The 27,102-nt window shown below is 44.0% G+C and overlaps 1 protein-coding gene across 10 annotated transcripts in view; it reads right to left on the bottom strand.

Annotated features, from left to right (window-relative positions):
* ST3GAL3 (ST3 beta-galactoside alpha-2,3-sialyltransferase 3) overlaps positions 1–27,102 on the bottom strand; it is a 181,821-nt gene that overhangs the window by 11,679 nt on the left and 143,040 nt on the right. For 8 of the 10 annotated variants that reach the window (XM_086753779.1, XM_086753782.1, XM_086753785.1 and 5 more), the window contains 2 exons: positions 11,455–11,601; positions 1,742–1,888 (listed from right to left, as the gene is read on the bottom strand). In XM_086753779.1, coding sequence (XP_086609905.1) covers positions 1,742–1,888; positions 11,455–11,601 — 294 coding nt within the window. Of the gene's footprint in view, positions 1–1,741; positions 1,889–5,706; positions 5,820–11,454; positions 11,602–27,102 lie in introns of all 10 variants that reach the window. The other 2 variants (XR_015259235.1, XM_086753784.1) reach the window with 2 other exon arrangements.

Genomic DNA, 27,102 nt, shown 5'->3' with positions numbered 1-27,102 from the left:
AGAGCAGACCATGGGACTGACATCCTTTTGAGACAAGAGGAACAACTGGGCAAGAGCGATTCTCCACCAAAGGCAGCCAGTTCACCAGAGCAGACACAGTGGCACCACAGAGACAAAAGCTTTTCCTCTAACTTTCATGAACAGTCATGTACCCACTGCTGGAGCCAGGCATGTGCATCCATTTTCACTCTGATGTAGTCATGTCTTTGCTGGAAGACTAAGGAACCAGCTAGGAACCAGCTGTACTCACTCAGACTTGGGCCTGGGTAGCTCAGGGTCCTGCCTCCGGCAGTGGTTATAAGCAGATGCCGAGGGAAGAGTCAGAACTGGGCAAGCCAATGGTGATACCTCCTCTGCTACCGCAAGAATGATATTCCTCAGCTACTTTTCGCTTGGGGATTTCACACGCCAGACACCACCTCTGTACACAGTGACTCAACTCAGTTCTCCTCTCTGGATGTACCCCTGAAATCCCGTAAATGTGCACGCAACTTTCCCATCCAGTACCATAGTTATTCCATTGAGTAAGGTAGACTTTCTTGCTACCTCCACAGGCCCAGAAGGTACCTCAGGATCACAATTTCCAGTCCCTTGATATTTTAGGGACCTCCTTGCAGTTTTTTTCCCAAACTCAGTTTGTTTTCTTGCCCTCTGCTGAGAGATTGTTCCAAAACCTCATTACTCTGATAATTAGATATAATCTTCTCATTTCTCAAGCTGACTAATAATTGATTTCTAATTCCTCTCAATTTGCCTAGGGTCATGCAGCCTGCAGCCTGTGAGAGTCTAAGACATGTACAATCTTGTGATTTGGAAAAACACAATTTCCCAGCTTCCCTTCTGGCCTGGATCAATAGCAAAACGCTCGAGGGGAACAAATGCCAAGTGCCAGGACTGTCCATGAACAATACAACTTTTCACAATGTGGAGTAGGATGGAGAAAGTTTCCCTACCTAGGAGCCAGTGAAGAGGGGGACGCAATCTTAGAAAGACCCAGGCCACATCTGTGCTGAGAAAGACTGAGCTCTACCCAAAAAGGAGCAAACTTTCCCACTACAGAAGCTTTGACCAGTGTCCAAGTTTGCTCTAGTTTGGTACAGGAAACGGACAGACATGAAAGAGTGGCTTTATACTGCTGCATTATACCAACACAAGAGCTTCCACTCCTCTAAAACTGCTGTTCATCTCACTGTGATAGTACCAGAAAATCTTTCTAATGTAGATCTGGCTTTCAAGAGCAGTCTCTGCAGAGCTGTGATGTGTTTACACTAGCTAACTGCTGCTGAACAGTCAGCTGAGAGCTAATGTGCACAGGCTAATCTCACCTCCCCCACATTTCACAGGGGCTGAGAAGGGGATCATCTAGCAAAAGAAGCCTACGGATTAGAGAGCAATACAACGGATCAAAAAGCAGGAGGTGTGACATCTCTTCAACCCTAGAGCAGAATTGCTCCCTTTCACCTTACTTGAGTTAACACTTCTGTGAATCCTTTCCCTGCTGCTCAAAGAAGGAATCACATTATACACACATTCCATAGAACTTTTCCCAGCAGAAATAATGATTTTTAACACACATTGCGCTTGGGAGAATGTCTAGAATTTTACAGGCAAATGCATGGGTGGAGCTGTGTTTTGACCCATACAGGAAAGCTGTGAGTTGACATCACCATCCCAGTCAGGCTCGGGAGTCGGGGCAGTCGGCAGGCTTGGGAGGAAGATGTGCTCGGCAGGAGCTCCCTACCTCTTTGATGGCAGACATCTTGATGTTCTCATAGTAGTGCAGTGGTGCATTGGGTGAACTCATGTCATAGCCAAACCCAGCTACCGCCACCTCATCACAGTTGTGGAGCGCCATGGTTATTGCTACGCTTCCCAAGGTGGGGATGTTCTGAGAGGAGAGAAAGCAGGAATGGAAGTCATTAGCAGGTTGCCATTTCTATAATCAAAGATTTCCTCTTATTGTCTCTGCTCATAGGGGCACTGATGCTACTAAGCAGAAAATCAGGAACAGAGTATTCGGCTATATATGCACATCAGCTGCCCAATGCCAGTTTGCAGGGTCAATAGCACCCCACCTCAGCCCTTCCCATTTTACGGGGCTACTGCCGAGGCCCTGTGACAGCAGTGCTGTACGGCTGCCACTTCTCTTGTGCATTCACGTGAACATGACCGCTGTGACAGATGAGTGTTTCCAGTCTAAAACCCCAGCTCACAGACTCTTCCAGCTCCCCTTCAGCCAGATGAATCCAGAGGTAGCTTTACTGCAGGGGCTAGGGAGAGGCTCAGAAATCCACCCACACATCTTATCTTCATTTGTAGAGCATCCAACACCGGTTGTATCAAAAGCATCACGAATTTAGAGGACATGCTCAGACAGTCAACAAGGGTGACAGCCTCTTTAGCTGAGATGTAGAAACCAACTGCATGCTTATATTTTGCATTTAGAATGGTTTACCCTGAACTAGTCAGCAATGCTATTGCATTTCACCTGATGTTGGCAACAGACTGGGAACACAATGTTTTGAGTTTCTGCCTCTCATTCAAAGGAACCAGCTTTTGGCAGAGCACTACCTTGCTCACTTCTGATTGACCAGTCCTATGACCAACATCTTCCAAGCAAAGAATGCTACCTATACCCTAGCTGAGATGTGCAGAGCTGGGAGCACAACCCACGTGCTATGGAGAACTCCACTACAGTGCACTGGAATTACACTAATCTGAAGACAAACGTGCAAAAACTGCTTATGGCTAAATCAGGGAGACAATAAATTCAAATATTTGCAGTGCAACTGTAACAGTGCACATCAGAAATGAAAAGACGTTACTACGGCCTCCTGTGCCAGCTCTAGATGTCAGGAAAAACAGTAGAATCATTTTGTTCTCACTGCTTAATTTCAATTGATGCTCAACATACACAATATTGGTTTTATTCTGGTTACTTTAGTTACTTGTTAATTCACCGGTAGCCATAAAACATCAAGGAGGGATTTAAAAACAACTGGAAAATGTTTATTAGGAAAGGATAAGAAAATTTCCCTGAATTTCAAAATATGCAAGAACATCCTGTCTTCCAGGCATGGCAGTTCAAATTCAGATATTCTCAGCTTTATGTTTTACATAGGAGATGACATTTGGCTGTCACTGGAATTGCATCAGCTGGTAAGCGGACTCGCCACAAAACCCTTCCCTCAGCTGTAGTTACAGTGTCCAAAACATAGTGAGTAAATGGTTACGTCCTTGAGAACGTGTCGTTGGGAATATGATGGCGTTAACACCACCCGCAGTTGCACTGCGCCCATTCCCACGGTACAGCTCAAGGGAGACACAGGGTCTTTGCCTGGAGGGAATTTCACTGGCCAAGTTAACATTTAAGAGCTAACTTTCTAATGCGAGTCTTACAAACCACAGAGAATTAATCATACTACCCAACCTTATGGGAGGACTGCCAAACCACCACAACTTTCTTTCAAGCATATTCTTCTTTCTGTCGAGAGAATAACAGACTACAGAAACCAAAAGTGAACTTTCCTTTGGTCACCAAATATCTGCTTGACTTTATTCTATGTACAATACTTCCAATGGCCTTTATGGAAAAGAAGGAAATAATTTTCTCATCTGCTTCTGTTCTTCAGTAGGTCCTGACATGCCAGTATCTCAGTACCTCCTGTTCCTCTCTCAAAAATGACTAAAATACCAAAGACTACCAAAGACTTCCCAACCTTTCAGGCTGTAGTAGATGCATCTGTTTTGGTGTCTACAACTATCAGAAATTCACATGGTGTCCTTAGCAAAATATTTGTGTGTTGCTCTGAAATCACATTCAGAAACTGATGATCTGACAGCAGTTTTAAATTAAATTATGCCTTATGTATGTTAGCACCCTCCATTACTACGGTAGCTACAGCCTAGTGCATGAGTCCTCCTCAAAGACCGAGATCTGCGGCCGTTCACACCGTCACTGCTGAGGCGCAGCCTCGTCTCCCACTGCTGCAGTCAGAACTCTGTGGGCTAGAGAGGACCACCTAGAAAACACTGAAATTATTACCTGTGCTATTCACTGAGGACAGTAATTGTTAGGGCAGCATGGGGGTGCTTGCAGAGCCCACCCTGAGTAAATGCGTGGATAACAGCACCTGCTAAGAGAAGAACATGAGCACAAACTGTGTGCACACCCACATCTGCCTGGATCAAATACACATAACTGGGCATTTGCTCCAAACAGTTTATGTTAAAGAAGCAGGAACCATCGGACAGATTAAACAGCAACTGGGGAATTAGAGAGACTTTTAAAAAAAGGAGCCAGTTTGAACAGAAGTATAAAAGAAGCATGACTGCCGGTTAACTCCAATACAGTGCTTTGGTCCTGATTCAGTTTCAACTGTAGAAACTGAGCAGTTTCCTCCTGTGACAGCCTGCTGAGCTGCGGCTGAAACTGAAGCGCTGTCTCATGTCCAGCTTGTGGCACAGGAAAGAGAAGGCCCTGCAGGATTTATGGATGTGTCCCAGGCTGTGCTGCCGAGAAGCAGCATTCTCCACATCCAGGGGAAAGGGCTCACCTCTCCTCTCAGCAGAGAAGTAGCAAATGAGAGAGGATGTGTATCAGAGAGAATAAATGGTTATAATTATTCTTTGGCTGCATCTACACAGCTTCCAAGCTTGCCTGATTGTACACAGGCATATAAATTAGTTTCCTGTTAAGCTCTAATCTGGACCTAATGAACCACGTACGACCTTTGGGGCAAGTTAGGGGACAGGTTACTCCAAAAGAAGTTAGGCATCATGGTCATGGCTGTGCCAAACCTGGCTTGCTGTGCCCTGCACAATGCGTCAGTGCTACCTCACCACACACACCCTTGTGCCGTGCCCCAAAGACATACCAAAGCAACCACCACACCTCTTGTGTTGAGTTATGAAAATAAAACTCTCTCAAACAACTGAACAGGCCTCTTGTTAGGCTAGACCATTGCTAAGGACAAATCCCCAAATCTCAACATCCCACCTCAGGAATAATAATCTGCAGTTGGACCAGCTCAAAGTCTGTTTTCCTGCTCATGGCCCTCCATGTGCCTGGGTATTCCTGCACCACCAAGCAAGGCTGCTTTCAACAAATGGTTGAAGAATGGCAGCTCAATGGTGGCCAGTGCAAAGGCAGGAACCTTCCCAGCTGCACAAGGACTGGCCGGTGTAGGCTAGACCACAGCATGTGGGTACCTGGAGCGGCCCAGCAGGATTACTGCTCCAGATGTGGCCATGATGAGTTCCTGACCTGTACTAGTGCCCAGCAATCAGGGAGAGCTGGGAATGGCAAGACGCCAGAAAGCATTGGCAGTCCTCTCTCCCTGCTAGTTCCCTGCCACAAGCCTTGAACTTGGCCTTGCAAGCTCTGTACCTCCTGCTATGTCTCACAGGTTTCTGTTCCAGCTGGGGCTCATTGTGTGTACCAGGCTCAGCATCCCCTCTCCAGCACTGGTAAACAACTGCAAGGGCAATCTCCCTGGATAACGTGGCCTGAACTGACAGTCCCCATGTCCAAGCATGGCCTGCTTGTCTAAGCCCAAACATCTGGAAAATGTAATATCTAATATAATTCTCCCCAGGGATCAGCCCTTTGCCTGGTCCCATTTGAGAGAACGCAGCAGACTGACAGACGAGCCAGAGACGACACCAAAAGGTTGTCTGACAAACAGAAGCAGCAGTGAGTGACACGTCACGGCAGCAGTGCTGGGCAAAGGCTGTCTGTGCATCTGGAGCGTAGCTCTTACCAGGGGCTCGCTGGCACATGTCCTCTGTAGGTGAGGTGAGCACAGGCATGGTAGATCCTGGGTGAGAAAAGCAAAAAGACAAAAGAGGCAAAGATCTCTGGTCTTGTACTGTGTCAGTACCGCAAGCTCTGTGTGGTGAAAACACAGCCAGTCTGCACCACCAGGTCAGGGGACCAAAACCGCTTTTAGCAGTAGAGACAGAAACAGGACAGGTTCTCCTAACTGCTCCCACACTGTTTTCTGCTGCAAGGGGAAAGATAAAAGGCTTCCCCTCAAGACACTGCTGTTTCATCTTCCACTTCTACTCACACAAGTAGTCAGTCAGCAGAAACGAACACCAGCCCTTCTTTGGACTTAATGGAGGCTGAGCATCACCTCGCAGGCTTACGCTGGAGATCCAGTGCTGGCAACTGAACCAGGGGACCGTAACTGCTCTTTGCTTGGTGCACGTGAAAAGCTCTCACTGCTTTTCATTGCATGTCTGGGTCATTCCTGTGTCACAGGCTGCTGGACTGGAAGGAAATGACTGCTGTAAATCTGCTTTTAGAAATATTTGACTCCCTTAATATGTTAAATGAATTTCAGTTATTTATGGGATTTTACTTAGCTCAGGGTAAGACATATCGGATTGTTCAGACTATTCCAATCGTTACCTTTTTCACTAAAAGGGTAAGCATTGCTAAAGAGTAAGTTCCCTAAAAACAGTAATGCAACTAGATATTCAAATTGGTTTGACTACTATATCAGTTTGAGGGAAAACTTGAAGAATTGCTCACCTAGGAAAAATGGCTACCTTAGTTTTAGCAGCTACAGACCTGATCATCTAAGAGTAATAAAGTGAAAACAAAAGAAATACAGAACAAAACTATAATAGCCATCACACACTATACACAACAGTCACTGGATTTTCTTTTTGTTATTTATGTTTGTATAGGAACAACTTCAAACCTACGCTTTGCTTCCCACAGCGGCTAAGTTTGGAAACATGGCATAAAAAGCAATTTAGCATTATTTATTGTGAAACAAATGCCTGGAATTCTGCAGAGTGGTCCATGTCACAGGAGCTTACAGTCTGTAAGTAAAGTGTGCCTGTAAGGTGCTCCCATAGCCAACTCCATCCATGCACATAATGAGCTGTAATACTGGGCTTCAAAAGACAAAGCAGAGCACCTCCAACACTTTTCCTTCACCTCCCCTGTAAGCCCTTGCTGTAAGCGAGACAGAGCCTCCAGAACTAGGAGTTCATGGCCTACTCTTTCATTGAAAAGTAAACTCCACTTAGTTACTCTGCATCTATCACGTGCAGAAGCACGTGGTAGGGCATTTACTGAGAAGTGGTTGGTATGCATTTACCTGCTACCCTATAATGTGTTGTCTGAGTGTCCATTCCCCAGCAGCTCATGGACTGATTACACTGCAGTGATAATGGATTGAACAGTCCAGACCATGAAGCAGACGTGCTGTCTTGCAAACCCAAAGTTTAATGACGACAAAAAGTCTCTGTATTTAACTGACTGCAGCTGCAGTGGCCCTTTATCTGTCCCTCCACCTGCCCTAGAAGATGATGTCAGAGTGAAAAAAAAAGGAGAAGCACACAACTGTAAGGATGAGGTGACAGACTGCTCTGCTTCTGCCATTCCCCACCTCTCTTCTACTCCATGAAGACTCAACAAGTCCCAAGATGCAGCCTTCACACAGTGACCATCCAGCGAGAACAGCCCAGGAGACAAAGCTTGCTGAGACCAGGGCAGCTTGGTACTGGTGAGAGAAAGGGTCATTATGACCAGCCAGGGGAGCTGAAAAGCTGCCTAAAGAGCAAAAAGGATCATCTTTGACATCTCCAGAAAGGCTGCTTGCCCACAGGCAAAACCACATATCAGCACAGAGAAGCCAAAGGGCAGGACATGCTAACGCACCAGCATCAGAGGTTAATATTCCAGTGCCTGTGGGCTGTCAGCACTCTGCGGAGGTGCTAATCCATGGCAGGGCGCCTGACCCAGCCTGATAACACCTCCCGCACATGGCTCCTCCTTCCCCAAGTTGGTGCTGAGGCTGGGTGAAGTCCAGAGGAGGATGCTTTATCACTTTACTAAGGAGTCTATAGATCCAGCCATTTTCAGCACACGAACAAACCAAAGGCTTACAGTTTTGAGCAGCAGAGCTTAAGCTCATAAGAAGTTAAATCATAAGCAGTTCCATAGATACACAGCACCAGCAGAGAGAGAGAGAAACAAAGACCACAGTCTGCACTGGAGTCCTCAGAGTCCTGACAATGTGTACCGTCTGAAATTTTCTCCTGGCCACCTCACATCACCCTCAGAGCTCCCAGAGGAGGCACAAAGCCTCTGTTACAATGGCTCCGAGTGCTACTGAGTGGACAGTACTATTCACTACACAGCAAAAGGCACCACAGAAATAACCATCCCTTGTGTTGTACATGCAACAGGCAATGATGCCTCTGAACTGATGTTCATGCTCGCCCCCCTGTAAGCTGTCTGCAGTGTAAAGTAGGTTATCGCATGCCTGAATCACCAGCTGCAGTACCAGTGATGTCTGGTTTTAAGCCCAAAAGACCTGCATGCACAAAACTTCCACCTAAACGTAAATCACATAGATACATCTTTGGCCAATGAGACAGCCAAGCCTGCATCCACTCCTTAAGAGGATTCTTTAATTAAAGAGATAAATCTTTACTAGCTTGTTTCTTCCATGCTAAACCATCTTCAGCCATTAACACTTAACTTTCCCCAGACATTGCTAGGATCCTCAGCTAAAGTTTTTCTTTATCATCACCTTATCCCAAGACCACATGCAGTAGGAAACAGCTCTCCCTCTTCTTAAGACTTCAGTAAACCGACTGAAGAAACTTCTGAAAAGCTTTACCGGTCCCAGAGAGAAGTCGCTGTTCGTTGTGTGTGACCAGTTTTGCTTCTTGCTCAGACTTGTGGCTACTAATGCCACAAGTGCAACCAAAATGCACCATCTGAGTTGTGCATCAGAACCATCTGTCCCAAATTATATTATCAAAGCAGAGGATGTTACTACATTCACCCTTTATTGAATCCTGGGAAAAACGCTTTCAGATCAGCCCCAAACTATTTTACTAGCTCTCCTCAACCTTGCTGGAAAAGCCTCCAAATTACACAGTTAATTGGCAGCACATTGTTACCATATGTGGTGTGCAAGAGAAGCACTGAAGTTTATTTAGGCATCAGAACCAAAGAAGAGTGGAATATTACTGCTCTTTATGAGGATTTCGTTTTGGCCTTGATTAGTAAGGCAACCCCAGCCTTGATCCTCCTGTATGTAGCCGGACCAGCATATCACAGCACACTGCAGCACGGCAGCACCAATCTGCCCCCATCCCCATTCCTCAGGAGAAACTCAGGACACAAACTGTTTGCTGTGCTTTTGCTTACTAGACCTCAGCATTTTCCTTTTCCATCTTCATGTGCTTCTTTCCTCAGTAAAGATTCCCAGGCTGTCCCACATCTCTAAAACACGTCCCTGAACCCAACCAGCTACGTTCTGTGGCTGCTGGGTCACACTGTCCCTTGTGGAGCAGTTCTCCTTGCTCTAGCTGCCTCGTTCCTCTTGCTGTATCCTTCTCAAATTAACAAGAGTTGAATTCTTGGTCTACAGGCTCTCATTTTCACTCTTCCCATTTAAAGTCTCAGTGAAAAAAAGGTCTGTAGCAAATTTGTATCACCGGGACCCTACTCAGACTCTTCCTCCCTTTTTACAATGTCAGCAGTAGCTTCCATTGAAGCATTTGCACTGATGCAGCAGTATCCACTAAAGCATGAAGTCCCAGTAGCTCCGTGACAGCAGTGCATAGTTGATGTCTGCAGTAAAATTTGTACCTACTAGAAATACTCTCTCCCTGTTTTTAAATTCTCACAGAATCACTATATTAGAGTGTTCTTGCACAGACAGCACAGAGTATATTAACGTCTCGGTCTCAGAGATGCACCTGCAGAGATCCTGCTGCCCCATCTGAAGGAATGAACTACAATTTACATAATCTAGCAGGGGTCATGGGCAAAGACTGCTTGCCTTAAAGCTCCATAAACTATTTTTAAATGCTTAAATGGACTTTCATGAAGCGAAACATCAGGTTTCAATTAAGATGCCTTCATTTCCAAATCTGATGTGTGTTAAACAACCTATCAAAACCTCATAAACTTCAGTTCACAGCATTTTCATTTCCGGATTCTCTCTTCTCCTCTCAGCTTAAGTAATATCTTGTGTATTAAAATAACGTGTTTAAAAATAAAAAACAAATCTGCAGAAAATAAAGGGAAAAGTCTCATGATTTCTGTCTTTCATTGGGGCAGCAGTCCTGATTTTCTGGAAGCAAGTCAAGACCACATCCTTCTAAGGATAAGTTCTGGAGAATGCAGAGAGGTGAAGTAAGTTACTTTGTAGCTGACGGGAATATTTGGGTTAAGATACCTTCAGCGTATGGAGCAAAAATCCAGTGTTCCCAGAACCACTTGACAGCTTCTGTATGTGCACTTGCAGCAATACATTTCACAAAAGAACTATTCTGTGTCGCTGAATCTGTCTGCACATCTTGCACACCGCATTTTAAGAAGTGAATTTCTTACCTCCAGGCACCCAGCCTTCTGATCTGCACAAAACAAACATCTCTAACATTTCTGAAGACTTCAGGATATAATTAGAGCATGGAAAATGAGATACTATTCTGTCTAGTCCACATCCATGCTGTAACATGGCAAATCTGTACTGATAACAATGGAAGGACAATGCCAGGGGCAGAGCAAGCAGACCTTGTCCAGAAAAAGTGCTTCTCTCTGGGTTTGTCAGCTGTGCTAACGTGCCCAAAAATGTCACGTGTGGTCTCTATCAACAATTATATCACACGTGTAGATGAGTAACCCGCACACACAAGTAATACTTTCTCTAATGGTTGATATATTAGGTAGAGCAAATATAAATAGGTTCTGAGGACAGTGTGCAGTGTGAGATAATCCAGAAAACCCAAGTCACCACCTACTCCACACTAACACTCCAAACAAGCTGCACTGGGGGTGAGAGATACTAGAATGACCATGGAGGTATTTTATTAATAACGGAGACCTAAAATTCTGTTTTACATTGTTTTCTTTTGTAAGCTTTTACATCTAAAACTTGTGACTGTAAGATCAGAATTTCTTACCAAAGGCCTCATAAAGCAAACCTTTACCCTCTTCTACTGTAAGCCTGGAATACAGGATGAGCAGCGTGGTATCAGTGATTTTAGGCTGCAGTCTCCATGAAGACAGCAAATTGTAAAATAGTAGCATGACCTTTAGGGAGACCTGCACCATATCCAGATGGGCTGAGGGTGCAGAGAGCAGGGCTCCTTCTTCCCTTTGGGAAGGAGCTCCCTCCACCCACACAAACAAGTGCCTTTCTGGCAGGCTGCGGGTGACAGGAAATCACCCAGCTGGTGCTGCAAATCTCAGAGTTGCCTCCGGAAAAGGAGCTCTGTAACCATTGCCTGGTACCAGAAAGAAAGGATCTTGGTCTTAAGGAGGCTAAGCACTGCCACCATAACCGAGTCAACATCCCTTCCCTTCAGTGTCCAACAGCAGAGACCCAAAGGAAAAGGAAGCCGCGTAAGCCTACTCTGCTGCTTGGTCTCTCATCCTTCACCACGGTTTTGCTTGCTCCACTTTATACCTACCCCTCTGCCCATCAGGCCGTTGTTGAAAGGCAGTCCAATGAAGCTGAAAGCTGCCTCCTGGATGAAGTAGGGATTCAGGATACGTATCTCGTGAGGTTCTCTTGGGACACGGGTTGCCACTGACTTCCAAAAGCCATCAGAGGCACTCTGGTAACAAAAAGAAGAAGAAGAAGAAGAAAAAAAAGATAGATAAAACAACAAACACAAAATATACAAGAGATAGCAGATTGCTATTATTCTTAAAGGAAAAAAACAAAAAACCGCTACTGGCAGCAGTTCCTGCTGTCCCTGCTCACTGCCACAAGGCACTGGGATAAGGTTGCAGTGGGAGGGTGCATCCTGGAAGGGTGCAGATGCACTTGAGCTAGTCTGGATGACAAGTGTGAGGAAGACAGAGAGGCTGGGGCTTCAGCACGAATCACACCCTTCCTCACGCCATCACTTCACTCTTATTGGCACTTCAGTTTGTTTGGTTAATGGCTCTTCAGCTAGTTTGGTTAATGGCTTAAGCATTCCAGCACATGCTGTGATCACTCCTACCTGCCTCCACGAGATGTACCCTTAGATAACAAATGCTTTTAAGAACATTCAAAGAGCTAAAAATGACTGTACAGCTCTACTTTCAGTGTGAGCCACGTGCTTCCCACTTTATCCTGAATTTACTTCCTTCTGTTAGGTTTCATGTGAATTAACTGTAAGCTCAGAAAGGCACTATCTTGTCTTGTGAAGGGCTGTACATGTTCATGGTACAAGGGAAAAACCAATTAAGTACGCCCTTTACGTTTTCCCAATAAATTCTTTTTTAATTAAAGTCTTCACCCTGCAAACGTGGGAGAACATTGGCCTTGAATATTGCTGCCCTGCTAGACAGCCCTGCCTAGAGAGGGGCTCCTGCCCCTCTGCCACATCATTGGACTTTATATCATCGCTGTTGGTCCAGATGTTAGCGGGTATAGCGTGTACTGCCCTCAAAACAACCAGAGGCTCCTTGTTCATAGGACTTACAGAACAATTACATTCTGAAGCTTCACTTCTGCTTGGGTTAAAAATTCTGAGCAAGGCACAGGGAGGATGGATGGCAGGAATTTTAATCCGCTAACCAACAGCAGATTAACTGGCAGGATAATCTGACTGAATACGTCCTTCTTGCAGCAACGAGCCATCTTCCTTGGGATCTCCTCGACAAGCAACAGAAGCAGACATTACATTCTACACAAACCACACATGCTTTGAAAGCCATTACTTACACCAGTCTGGGGTTGTTTGCAGCTTAACAGTGACTTTGCAGTCGCTTTCAAGACACTGCTGAAAATTGTGGTGATCTCCCACAAAATCATCAGGAGCCTCCCCTGCCCAGCAGTGTTCACCCCTGTAACTAAGGACGGTAATTCTGCCTCAGCCTGTGCCTGCTGTGTCTCACATGCTACGCGTACGGCACGTGGCTCCTGCCAACTGTCACGCCCTGTGGTGCTAAACACCTTACATAGGTTTCCTCATGGAACAATCCCATGGTTATCTTTAGGTGCTGAATTCCAGATCCTGAAGAACGAAACTTTGATAGATGGCCTTACAAAAGGCACACAGCAAACTCGAGGATGCACACTGTTATCCAAATCAACAGTCTAAAATGGCTAAATGCCATTATCATTCTGGTTTGATCCCACATTGCCCCTCAAAGCTGCCCAACTTTTGCTGATCAGGGCAAGGATCCTGTGAGTTTAAGTTTGCATTTCGACAATGGCAAAGTGCTCTCAGGACCTTGAATGAAAAAAATCCTAATTAAAACTCATGTTCTTTCATCATAGCTGAATTAGCAAGAATGCCTGGTGTCAAAGTGGTCTAACGCTTTCCATTATAATACAACATTTTCAGCCACTGAGTGATCTCATCATTAAAAAAAAAAAAAATAGAACACTGTCCCCCAACTTTACAAATATTAATTAAGTCCAACTTCCGTTTGACCAAGGGATTTGAGGGATTTGGTAAGTCAGCTGAGTTTTGCCTCCTTGTGAAAATTCATTAAAAACTGGATAAATATGAAACCTTTGGAATTTCCTAAAGGCATATGTAAGGCAGAGGTCTTTCAGTTCCATGGAAGGAGGGAAAAAAAATAATTAAAAAAAAATTAAAAAAAATAATTGCAGATTCCACTTGCATTAAGCACACTCCAGGTCTCACAGAAATTAAGATGATAAACAAAAATCTTGAACAGCTACTCATTCAGCTAAACCATCTTATCGTGGGTTTAAGCAGGCACACCCTGGAAAAATAGCATGTGACCCTGACACTAAAATAAATTTGTAAGTTGAATTATAGTTTCAGGTGCAATTCTAAATATGGCACTGCCTAAATTTTGCAAACAATTCAAATCAAAGGTCTGCAAGCTATTTAAAGTGAACAAATGTCACCTTTTGTTTGGGCTCACACTCCATAGGAGATTCTACATAAGTTCTGGGATTTAAGTAGCGTTTACACGGTTTTTACATCACATACAAAATATCACAGAGGAAAAAAAAAGAAAGATTACAAACACTTGAGACTTTTATTCTTTGCTGTTGCTTGAGCTGTTCAGAAAGATAATGACACACACCACAGTTGCCCATTTTCCCAGTGCTGTGTGAACTTCTAGGACCATACCTGGGCTCCTCTCAGCTAGTTCCATTCGGTGGATCCTATCCATTGGCGAGAAGACAGCCTGTCCGCTTTGGTTCCTTCAGCATGGCTGCTTCTCCTGTCATTCATGCAAACAATTTCCCTGACCACTCTCCTCGCCTACCACACAGCTCCACAATTGTTCTGGTTTCTCCCTTCTGTCTCATTTCTATTTCCTCTGTGTTCTCCCCTGTAACTTTTCTGTGCAGTTCCCCTTAGATTATTATTGAGGGTAATCTTTCACTTTGGTATGTTTTCCCTCTGTAGTTTCTAAAACAATTCTAGAGGGAAATGTGGAGTCTCAACACACAGCTCTCACACTTCCACCTATAAAGTTGGCAAAGCCCCACATAGGGCTAAAGAACTAAAAACTGTTTTCCTGGCTTATAATTACTGAAATCCTCAGCCTTGTGGTTTGGCTCTACAAACTCTAGTTTTGAGCTACATCTCAAATTTTGTGGTTTTGTTCTGCAGTTTGTCACTGGCAAGCTAAAAAACACAGCACCACCACAACTGCACGCCCCAGGAGGCTGCTCCCCTGACGTAACCCCCTTGGGAGCATAGCCCCTTCCAAGGCTCCACGCTACTGCTGATGCTCGGCTGCGGGCTGCTGCTATGCCTGGTGTGGATGTTCAGTCTGATCGGACACAGATGTTTAGTGAGGTTTCCAAAGCAATTACTTCCCGTCAGGGAACTCTGTCCCTGTTTAGGCTGGGAGGAGACAGGCAGCCACCCGAGGAGCAGCAGGCACTGGGAGGGAAGGCATGCTTTTCCTGCCAGATTCGGGAGCTCAGACGCACAGTTTGAGGTTAGGGGCATCCCCTATTCTCCGCTACAATGACTAAGCTTGCAGTGCTCAAGGGTGAGCCTCTGAGGATGCAATACCTCCCTTCCTGACTATCATAATGATAATAAATCAGAAAGCAAGTCTGAAAACTGCCTCGGCAATGTTCCTACAGTACCTCATCACCTCCTGCCATCGAGGTGGAAACCACAGGGTCCAGGCTGGAAACTGTGTTTCCCCATGTTAAGTTCCCACTTTCATTATTTGTTGGTATTACTGTGCACCTGGAGCCTCAGTCACAGATCAGCATTCACAGTGCCACAGGCTGCCAAAAAGAGCTTATAGTAAAAGCATGAAGAAATAAGCACATAGATAGGCAGACAGGAAAACATAACCGAAGAGCAAGTCTCTGAGGGTAATCTTGGAGTGTTTTCAAAATGGTATAATTGTAAAGGACATCACTAAAGGCTTTAGAGAAGACTACTTAAAAAGTAGAAAGAATTCAGATGAGACAGGGCTTTGAAGCCAGTCTCTTGTAGAACTCATCCTGGGAGAGAGGCAGAAATATGCCCTTAGGAGACACCACTCTAGGAATAAATGGGTACAGATATGACAGAGATGGCAGGTTATAATGAAGGGATAAAAAATGGCTGGGCTCACCTAACAGCCACGGGAACAAGATAATCCAGCTATAATCTCCCATTCTGTCCATTTGCAGAACACTGAAGGGTAATAGGGACAGGCAGTTGTAAACTATTTTTGTCTCCATTCAGTTTTCCATCTCCTGTTCTCAGATTTACCAGGGTGAATCACAACATATGCTAAAATAAAATATGGAAACTCAGAGCCTTAGCCAAGAAGCACACCTCAAGAGAAGATACAAAGACTTAGAAGCAGGCTGAGTCGCACAGAATAACACCACTTCTAATATACTAAACAAAGTGAGGGGTAATGCTACTGCATCGTGATGACATGGATACTGCCTCCTCTGTACCTCTGTGACACTACTGGATTAAAAGTACAAGCAGCATTGCTATGGAAGATTTCTACGTCTGATGGGAAGGGGACAGGGAGATTGCAAAGGTCAGCTGTGTGCAAAATAAAGTTGGATAAAGTCTGTGTACGCAATATTCTGCTGCAGCATAGCAAGAAAGATGAAAAGACTGGAGAGAAAGCCTGTTGTAAAAGGAGTTTATTGCTCTTTCAAACTCTCATAACACCAGAAATGGAGAGGAAGAAGGGCATGAGCGAAAGAAAAATCCAGAGGATGACATACCAGTCACAAGATCTCACCGTGCCTGGGAGCACATAGTTCACTGGGATTTCAGTCTCCACCTAGGCTGGAATGTGGTTTATTCTATACCCGCCACCCACAAGCACTTACTGTCACACAAACACAGGGTACAGCAGCACTGCTGCAATTCATTTGCAGAGGCTTTTGAAAGGTTTCTGCTCAGGCATAACTGGATTAGATGTGGAAGGTCTTATCAGCCAATGCTGCATTTCTCAGCGGTCAAGTAGACACAGAGGCCTAGAAAATGCTCTTCTACAAGTGGTGATATAAATGAAGTTGCATCATTTACACCAATTATCAAAGCAACAAGGAGTTTTTAGAATTGAGAACAGCCTGCAGTCTGGGTTGATGGTCAACTGCCAGACCCACTAGCCTACACTTCAAATGTATTTACCCAACTTTCTCAAAGCGATAGAGAACCCCTCAGCACCCTCTGTAAACGGCTCCGATGGCCATCACTTGTTCTGAATGTCCCTATCTTCAGTTTCTAGAGTTCAAATTTTCTTCCACTCTTATCTGCCCCACTGAAAAACTCTTACTCTCTGCCTGCCGCAGGAACATTCCACATTGTGCTCAAGCCTTTCCTCTCATCTTCTCTTTGCCTGCTGCCAAAAGAGATGCAACTTTTGGAGTATCCAACAACATGATACTTTTACAATTTTGGGTTTAGTGTCCATCCCCTGTCCCCGCCCCCCCCCCCCCCGCAATATCCTTCCACTGACCAAGTCTAAAATCCAATTGTTGGAACTTCCCAGGCCATTCCCCTGCCAGTATTCCTCATCTCCCAACAGCCTCACAGCATCCAAGAGAACTCCTGACAGGTTTTAAACCCCTCAAATTTCACATTTACTGATGCTTCTCAGTGTGAAACCCAAACACATTTTCTATCTAGCGCTTTCACTGGCAAAGAGCAGCAAAGCAAGATAGAGACAAAAGCACCTCTTAATACATGGTACTACTAGAGCTTTTTTTTTTAAAGTAAGAATCTAACTGTGCTTCCTCATTGGTACAGTTGAGTCAGTAATACTTCACCACATTGGCTAGAGATAAATTTCTTTAGGCTTGATAACCACAAGACAAGGGAAACTTAATTCCAAGCAGTGGTTGTGGACTTTAAACTTTGTGCTAGACATATAAACTATATGGCACCCTGGCTACACACAAATCTGGAAGCCGCCCTGTCCACAGACACCAGCTCAGAAAGCTGTGACCTCAATGGTGACAAAAGCCAGCTGGGACATAAGGGTGGCACTGGTGTGTTACATACCAGGTTAGTTTGCCAAGCACGGCAATGTGCTCTTTCCCATGGCTGTCAGTAGGAAGTTTCTGCCCTGTTTACCTGCAAACGTATATTACAAAAAAAAAAACAACAAACCAGAAGAGCATATACAAGTAGACCCACTGAATTTCCAACTTAATTTGACCTATATAACTCTCACTGCCACAGCTAACCTACAGACAGACATAGGGCTCCTGTGTTACTGGTCTAACACCAACTGTCATCTTCCCATTCACAGGACTTGGCAGTGTGAGGCAAAGACCAGCTCTACAGAGTCACGAGAGCAAATTTATTTTTATACTGTGTTGTAAACGCAAAGGAACTATTTTTTCTTAACATATTTCTATGCTTTTATCTGTGTAACTGAGAGCAAAATATGGTTCGCAGTTGTAAGATAACAAAACGTGGCTGAAAAAGAGATTGTCCTGTGAAGAAAACGGAACTTGGAACATGTCAGATGAGCTTACGAAAAAAACCCCTGAAGATTATTCTGGTGAATACTGCGTTTCATAAGTCAAAGCATAAATGATAGCTCACATACGGTGTGTCAGAAGATGTGTTTGTACTATGTGCAAACAGGGTGATGGATAGACTGTACTACAGTCTTTTGTTCAAAATGTAAGCTAGATTTCGAGCCAAAATTTGAAGAAATATTCCTGTTTTGAAATATCTCAGGGAAGATGGAAGTTTTTAGTAAAAGGAATGGATTTAGATAATTTATGTTTCTGTTGTCGTTTTTTTTTTTTGTCTGTGAATAATAATAATCCTTCAATGAAAAAATATCTAAAGTAGTACAGTTTCAGAAAAACCCCAAGAGAATAAGCCCTGTAATATCAGCATTATTTACAGGATATTTTACTCCCATGAGGGACCAGCCCCTTTATTTCACTATTATTTTTATGACATAGTTTATGAAATGTCGTACTCACATAACATCTATTAAAAGAACACCACGGCTGAAAGGCCAAATTCACGTGTTAGTAAGCGCTGAAGCGGGACAACAGCCCTGCAACTTCAGAGCTTCAGCTTAGGATTTCTGTTGTGAACAGCGACTTCCTAGTTTTCCCACAAGATTTTTCTTGTATCGCCATATATCTAAGTGTTTTACAAACAATACTTTCATATTTAGAGCATTTCTGCAATATCTGGCATACATTACACCATTTTACAGGGGAGAAAATAGACAAATGCCTACAGCTTCCACTGCTTTCTGATGCTCTACTTCAGACACCTTAAGCTGAACTTTTAGAACATTTAAGCTCACAGTACAACTCCATTGACGCTGCTGCTGCTGAACGCCCGGCTCTCCTGCATATCCACCGCACAAGATTTAAATGTGTTTGGGGAGCTTTGACCTAACTTGCCCAGCATCACTTCAGTCAGTTAAAGGCTAAACCACCTCCTCAAGAGGAATCCTCAGTTTCTGTAATCATAAGACCACTCTCTGTCTTCTTTACTCTCTCCTATCCACATCATGTTCTACAGCTTCTGCAACCACGCGTAGCAAAGCTGAATGTCTTGCATTACAGAAGTTAGTCTAAATCTCAGTCTTCCCTCTCAACTAGAAAGATGGTTGTGTTCTAAAAGAGCCAGGATGTAATTACATAATTAAAGATAACATCTGCACAGGAGAACTGAATTAATGTTGAAAATGTAATGTTATTTCTTTACTTTTCTGGCAGCTTGATTTTTAAAACCATAAAGCTCTTTAAAAAGTATTAAATGGTAACTTAATATGTTAAAAAAAAATATCAACTCAAGAAAACACCAAATAGAGCAATTAAATCTCTTAGAGGCACAGTCCTCTAAGTGCAACTAGCAGCTCCAGTAAGCTGATCAGCTGTTAGAGGAGAAAAAACACATCCTCCTATAGGGTTCCTGAACTATTCACATCTAACAAAGCCGCAAGTGTTTGAGGAGTTCCCTGCTCATTTTAAACCCTTCCCTTCTCTGCTGTCCCCAGCACCCATCACCCTTTAACCTCCAATAGTCCTGCTTTGCTCTCTTGCCATGCACCAGACCAGCCTACTGCTCCTTCACGTTGCCCACACGGCTGGCAGGAGGAGAGGGGTTCCTGAGAGCCCAGGAGAGATTCCCTGCTACCAGTTTATACCTCAGTCTCTTTGTGGAGAAGCAATTGGAGGGAAAATTTTATTCCTACACCCCTGGAGATGCTGCTGCATCCCGACTAACGGTATGGGGAGGGCACCCAAGCAGCGCAGGGGAGGCCTGATAGGACAGACTGTGCTCAGTGCACGCTGCGCTGTGACCGTCTAACAGCCCCTGTGGAACATCAGACCCAGCCGTGGGATTTCAGAGAACAGCAGGAGCCACAGCAGGCTGCCATGGTAACACAGCCTCACCAATTCCCAGCCACTGCCCTAAAGAATTAGAGAATCTCAGCAAAACAGGGTGGGAGATTTTTATTTTTTTTTTAAACAGAGATAAAACTGTATTTTCAGTGGCCTCATCCTGAGAGACAGCAAAGTTATTTTAGCTGAACTTTCCAGCTGTGCCAAACACATGGCATGGAAAACATCAGCTCAAAGATGACAGTGTAATAAAATGATAGAGTATTTTCCCTATTGCTTATAACAGAAAACATAAGGTGATCCTAACTATAAGCACAGATACCTGCTCCACTTAGAACAGTATGCTTGCACAAAAGAAAAAAAAAAATTAAAAGCTGTCTTTGCAGGCTTTGGTGACAAAGCATGAGGGCATCCCAGGGCGTCTGAGGACACTCTCTTTTCTAGGGAGCTGAACTGGTTCATGAGTTTGAATACAAACAAGAACTCATTAAACAACACATATTTAGACTAAACTCTTGGCACATTACAACAAAAAAAGCTAAAGGATCACCACAGGAAGAATTATGGCCTAGAAACCCTCATTGCTTTCTGAAGTTATCTTAAAGTGAGTCTCTAGGGAAATTTTTACATTGTTTTTACAGCAAGAGTAGACAGAAAATCTGTCTTCTCCTATTTTGGCATCTTTGCTGAATCAAGAAGCCAAATAATTTGTATGTTCACTGAGTGTTCATACAGAATATATACAAATTATTCAGTATCCTTTAGGAGGAGAAAGCAGAAAGGTCGAAATAATAAGGGGCTGGGAAGATGCCAGGAAACTCCTGCCCTACTTCCTAGACTTGCATTAATAATAGGTGCTTTACAAAAGAGTTTTTAAGTAACATTATTTAACAGTCTTAAAAGATGAGAATTTAAATAAACTGTAATCCAAGCAGAACATTTACATTTAAGAGTTTTTTTCCCAAATAGTCAACGTGCTGATTGCTTGGGCCAGGCTCAGTATTTTCTATACTTGTCAGTTGTGGGCAAAGTTCATTTCACAGAAAATGGCCAGAACACAACTGATGGACCAGCTGAGAAAAACTTTCAAGTAGACCTACCAAAATCTTTGTGCACCAAACAGCTTGGCTATCTTCCTTCAATTTTATGTTTCTGATTTAAAAAAAAAATAAATAAAAAATAAGACACTAACACTCTTAACAAACCTGGTCTTAACTATGCAGAGAAGAAACACACTTAGACACATTCCATAAATTCGCAACCGTAAGAATGGACATACTACAAAAAAACCACGACGTCTTCCCAGAATCTCTCTTGATGACTACCTTCACATGGGTTGGTTCATTTTCACTTCTGTTGTCGAGCAAGTGTTTGCATTAAATAACTGCGAGTGTTGAGGTAGGAGAGAAGCTGAATCTAGAGGGGGAGGAGGTCAGGGATTTGTGCCCCACGCACACAGGAGCATCCTCCTCTCTTGCAGAAAGCTGCCGCCATTCTTGGGAAGAACCAGAAGCACCACACACAGCTGGAGCACAGGAGGAGAGATAAATTAAGGACAATAAAAGCACACAGGGAGTTTGGTTACCTCAGTGTTTATTATAGCAAACTGGAGATATAGGTCAACCCCCCGTTCTGGAGCCCTTGGTGCTTCGAGGCAGAGAAAACGTTACAAATTGCTCAGACAGCACTAACTATGCAAGCAATCCACGGAGCCCGCCAAGGAACACATGTGTTTTAGGCATAAATCGTCCAATCTATTCCTTTCTGAATTAACATCTGTCATCATGACACCATTCAAAATGACTGAAGACTGGATCATGTTAACAACTATAACAACTACACATCTTGGATAAATATTTACTGTTCAGACTTTTTTTTTTCAGTTTAAAAAAAATGCAGATAGCAAAATTCCTGGAGCTGTGAAAGGGGAGCCTCTTTTCAGCCACTGATAGAAAGCACGTGATTTTATTTACAAAATCAAATCAGTGTTTTTCCCCTCCTCTGTGAGTCTCCACGCGGATGAACACACAGCATCCTGTGGTGTTGCAATGCTTTCTGAATGGCTCTTCTGGGGAATTTTGTTATGCTGGAGCTTGCTCACCTCAGAGACTCCACGAAGACCTGTCCCTCAGGATGCAGAAACAGATCTGGCTAACTGTGCCCCAGAAAAGAAAATTTTGCTGTGAACCTTGCAGACAACTGGATGAAGCAAATAACTAACTTTAATGAAAAGCTGTTAAGGGTATTCACTGGCTTGCTATCCTGCTTCTCATAGTCAATAAAGGGGTCACAGAGAGTGAGGACGGGTGTTTCCCAGAGTCACAGAAAAGGATGGTGAGAAGGCAACACAGGAGTGCAGCTCTGTCCTGCGTACTCCCAGGAAACAGAATTTTTCCAGATACTGGATGAAGTCTGTATTTCAGAAAAAGGTGTCAGCAGTCCGTGCTCACTTCTGTATGTCATCCAAGTATTATAATCACAGATTTATAGGAAATGTCCAGGCACATTTTATCTAGCTTCAGCACCTAGCCACCACTTTCTGCTATTTCTTATCAGCACTGCTTGAAATGACAAGAGAGATCCTGCTGACATCCTCCTGGACATTCTGCACAGCAGGGAGCAATGCTCCCTCCATCAGCAACTTCTCTTTCCAGCCCTTTACTCTCACACTGCTTGAGCAGAACTTTACTAAGATATCCAGTCTTGATTTTAAGGCTTCAAGAGCAAATTCATCAAGTCTATAGGGCAGATGTAGCAAAAATAATTATACTGATATAAATGTGCTGCCTTTTTTGGTCGTTTGCCTAGCTTCAGATATTCTTCTTCCTACTAAATTAAAAAGTCTTCTGAGAAAAAAATGTTCCCTCTAGGTAGATTCAGAGAGACTACAAGTAAATCTCCCCAAAATCTCATGCATAAGCTAAATAAATTGAACCCAAATCTGTTGGACTAAGGAAGGCTTTGCAGACTTCAAATGATTCTTGTAGTTCTTTACTGAAGTGTTAACACAAAACATCTTTATTCTACTAACATTTGCATGAATAGCTGATACCTTTTGGACGATGTCTCAGTTTCACTGCTGATGATGTTCTCTGACTTTTTCATGTGCTGGACTCACAAAGCACTGCTCCAGTATGGAGGAACATCTGCTGCACACGTGGGCAATGCAATATCCTCAGTAGGCATGGGCTGCACTGGTGGTAAAGCCATGTATGTCTGGATCGAACAGACACCCACATGTCTGCCTGTGAGGCCAGGTGGAGAGGGTGCCGTGCGAGCTCAGCACTTGTCTGTTCATTTGGTCTGCCAGGTGCCCAATCATGTACGTATGGGCCAGTGAACATGCATGCCTTGGCCAGTATGCAACCACCAGGCAGTAGTGAGGGATAAAAGGAAGGGTAGAGCATACCGGGTATTTATGAGGTGGGGGAAATCTGAGAGTATTGTGGTACAAGAGGGAGGCATGAGGGAGCAGGACACAAATCCACAGGCAATCAAGGCAATTTTATTAGCTCTGCTGTTTATGGAATTGTGTGTTTCATTAAGATCAGGATCAGATTTGGAATGAATTTCTTTACATTGCCTCAAATATTCCAAGCCTATCTTTGATCAATGCAGCTAACCAGTACAACCTGAGTTTACATGCACTATGACCTTGAAATGCACCTACCAGGATTTGCATAATACCGACGTCTGAATATTGCCAGAGCCTGCCAAAGAGGGTGAGTACAACATGAGCACCCTCCTGATGCTTTTTCAAGACAGCTGCACTAGCTCTTCAGTTGGCCCTCACTCACGGTGGCTTTTCAAAAGAAATGTGAAAAAACTGCAACTCTTTAAATTATCCATCTTTTTTTACTTTGGTTGAGTCATGGATGAAGAAGGAAGGAGTGATCAAATATCTAGGAAAGGACAGCAACTGTCAGCTGGATGGCAGCAGATATCACAAATACAGGCTGGGCAGAGAATGGATTGAGAGCAGCCCTGAGGAGAAGGACTTGGGGGTGCTGGTTGTTGAGAAGCTCAACATGATCCAGCAATGCATGCTTGCAGCCCAGAAAGCCAACCACCTCCTGCGCTGCATCAAAAGAAGCATGGCCAGTAGGTCCAGGGGACATGATTCTCCCCATCTACTCTGCTCTCGTGAGACCCCACCTGCAGTTTTGCATCCAGCTCTGGACCTCCCAACATAAGAAGGACATGGACCTGTTGGAGTGAGTCCAGAGGAGGCCACGAAGATGATCAGAGGCTGGAGGACCTCTCCTGTGAGGACAGGGTGAGAGAATTGGGGCTGTTCAGCCTAGAGAAGAGAAGGCTCCAGAAAGAGCTTATAGCAGCCTTCCAGGACCTAAAGGGGGCCTACAGGAAAGCTGGAGAGGGACTTTTCACAAGGTCATGTAGTGATAGCAGAAGGTGTAATGGCTTTAAACTGCAAGAAGGTAGGTTTAGATTGGATATAAGGAAGAAATTCTTTACTGTGAGGGTGGTGAAGCACTGAAACAGGTTGCCCAGAGAAGCTGTGGATGCCCCATCCCTGGAGATGTTCAAGGTTGTGTTGAATGGGGCTTTGAGTGACCTGATTGAGTGAAAGCTGTCCCTGCCCATGGCAGGGGGGTTGGAACTAGGTGATCTTTAAGGTCCAACCCAAACCATTCTATGATTCTATGATCAGAAGAGACAAGAAGATGACAATTTTAGGAAGAAATTGTCTCAGGATAAAGCAAGATGGTGAGGCAGTCTCAGAAAGGATGTCCTACTAGGACAATGATTCAGTCTCTTCAGGGGGTAAATTCTACTTGCGACTCTTCATTTAAAAATGATGTGAAGGGAAATGAACTAAAAAAGAATAAAAATCTGACTGAAGCTGTCTGATTTTCGTGTCACAGCTAGGATTACTGAGCCAGAAATGAAGATGATGCTGTCTTGGCAGATGTGGGATAAAGGTTCTTTAAGGACTACCGAAGCCTAGCATGAGTAAATGCTTCTCATATTTTAATGTGAGGTATAGTGCAAGGAAGACTGGAGTTAGGGAATAGCAAGCAAAGGGAAAAAAAAAAAAGGACAAAAAACACACATGGTGTGGGAATGATGGGAAGGGCATGCACATCAACAATTTTCATTTGAATTTCAAGGAGAAATTGTCTAAAATTGGGATAGTCAATGATGTTATTTCTACACATATAGATACTTAGCAAACTTTTGACACCTGAATTTTTTTTTTTTCATCCAGAAAATAGTGTACTTATGGCTATGTTTTATTTTCTTCATCTGCCACAGAAGCTGATGTGGATGTGGCTACAGATGTGGATATTGATGACTATCCAATCCAGGTGGACAAGCTTTATTGTCCAGCATGCATCAATCTGGTAATATTAAATGCTATAAAGGCACTGTAACAGCATCAGAGCAGCCCCTGTCACCAGCTGATGCTTGACAGCGTACTTACAGACACACTAAGTATACCTGGGTGGGAACAGCTCTCAGCTATGTAGTGACCTGCCTAATCTTATTACGCTTTTGCATACAGGTATGTATGAAGAGCAAGCTCCAGCCTGCACTTTCCATACCAACAACCTTCCTTTGGGAATCTGGCCAGGAAGTCTCCCCCAAGGCCCATGTTGCAAACTGGGTCATTTGTCTCCTGAAGTTCCTGTATGGTCCTCATCACAGTGCTACCTGAAAACTTGTTAAAAGTTGTACAATACAGATCTAAGGTCTTCCCCCTCTTCTGGTCAGCAGGGACAAGATTTTATATAGTACCTCTATGTATTCTCCAGCCACTTTTCTAACCAGGACTGGAAAAAACTCGGCTCACCTTCTCTCGTAGGGCACCAGTGTTCATACTTCTCTTTACATCTTCTGGAAATGGCTCTGATCTCCTAGGTCAGTCAAAGAGAAGGATTTATTTTTTCATATACAAGGCTTCCTTGATTCCCTTGGGCCATTCCCACCAATGCACTACACTGAGGGAGCAGGTCCTGACCATGGGAGCACAACCCCTCAAGCAATACAGACTAGCCTTCTGCACAGCCAGAGAGAGATCAAAACCTTAAAAAGTTGACATTGTCCCAAGAATCATTCCAGGAAGACAAACTAACTACTCTCTGTCAAAGTAATATGGAATACTCTCCACAGAATACATCACGCAGACTCTCCCACTTCCTCTTCTCAGTCAGACACTTGGTAGGAGCCAGAAGAGTCTGCCTCATATTTTCACTTTATTATAAATAATGTCTGCTTCAACATTTAGTAATGGTGCCTTGACTGAGGCACTGAACCATCCTGATGATGTGATAAGGTATTCTCTGCTATCAATTCCTTCTAAAATCCCCCCACGGTCCGTGAATGGAAATGGCCTTTTGCGCTGTGTGCTAGGAGCACAGGACAATCACCACTGAAAAGGCTTTCTTGCCTCTTCCCCAGTGCAAGCCTCATCATGTCCTCTATGCACATTGGCTGCCTTACTCACCAGCCATGCCTTCCTATGTTACACTTCTGAAGGGATTAGTTATAAATGGCTATTTAAGTGAAAACTCAAATTTGTGAAAGAAATGGGACAACCCTTAAGCTGACTTCCCAATTCAAAAGCTTCTTCTCATTTATGATGGAGTAGCAAATCCAGCTTCTGTCCCCTTCCACCTAAGTCCAAGGAGAGCGAGAAGACACAGTGCAATGCCTACCCAGGCATATCTCTAAGCAGATGAGCTGGTGCAGTCTCTCAGCACAGGATCAGGCATCACCAATCTATAATCAAGCTTTGCATTCATAATGCATTAAGACAACTAGTGGTGGATTTACAGCTCTGCCAAAACCAGATGAAGTCTTTCTCACAGTCCTTTAAAAACTGAAGAGACCAACTGTATACAAAATATTTTAAAGCAACAAACCCCTGGGAGAAGGAAAGAGAAAGAAAATATTTGCAATCCAGAAGCAGACTCTGGAGTGAAACTGGCAGTGACAGTGATCACTCCATTTGTCACCAAAGGCAAGTGACAGCATTGGAAAAAGCAGGTTCTCCCTCCCTAGCCCATCCCAGGGAAACTGCCTGCTCAGGTGCTGGGCTCAAGTTCCAAACAAGCTGAAAATACATGCACGTGGATGAAGCTTTGCTTGGGGCTGGACAGCAAGAACACATTCACAGCCTCACTGTTTTCCTCAAGCCAATAGGAGGAGCATGGTGGCTCCTCGTTTTTTTTTTTTCCAGGGATGCAAAACAGCCCACAGACAAGGCTATTTCAGAATCCAAGGAATCCGCGGTGTCTTATGAGGCTGTGACGTTCACAGTCTGCCCAAGCAAATACATAGCATGACAAGGCCATTAACTAAT

Source organism: Chlamydotis macqueenii, chromosome 8, assembly GCF_036417535.1.
Source record: "Chlamydotis macqueenii isolate bChlMac1 chromosome 8, bChlMac1.mat, whole genome shotgun sequence".
Lineage (NCBI taxonomy): Eukaryota > Metazoa > Chordata > Aves > Otidiformes > Otididae > Chlamydotis > Chlamydotis macqueenii.
This window is presented reverse-complemented; position numbering and strand designations above follow the sequence as displayed.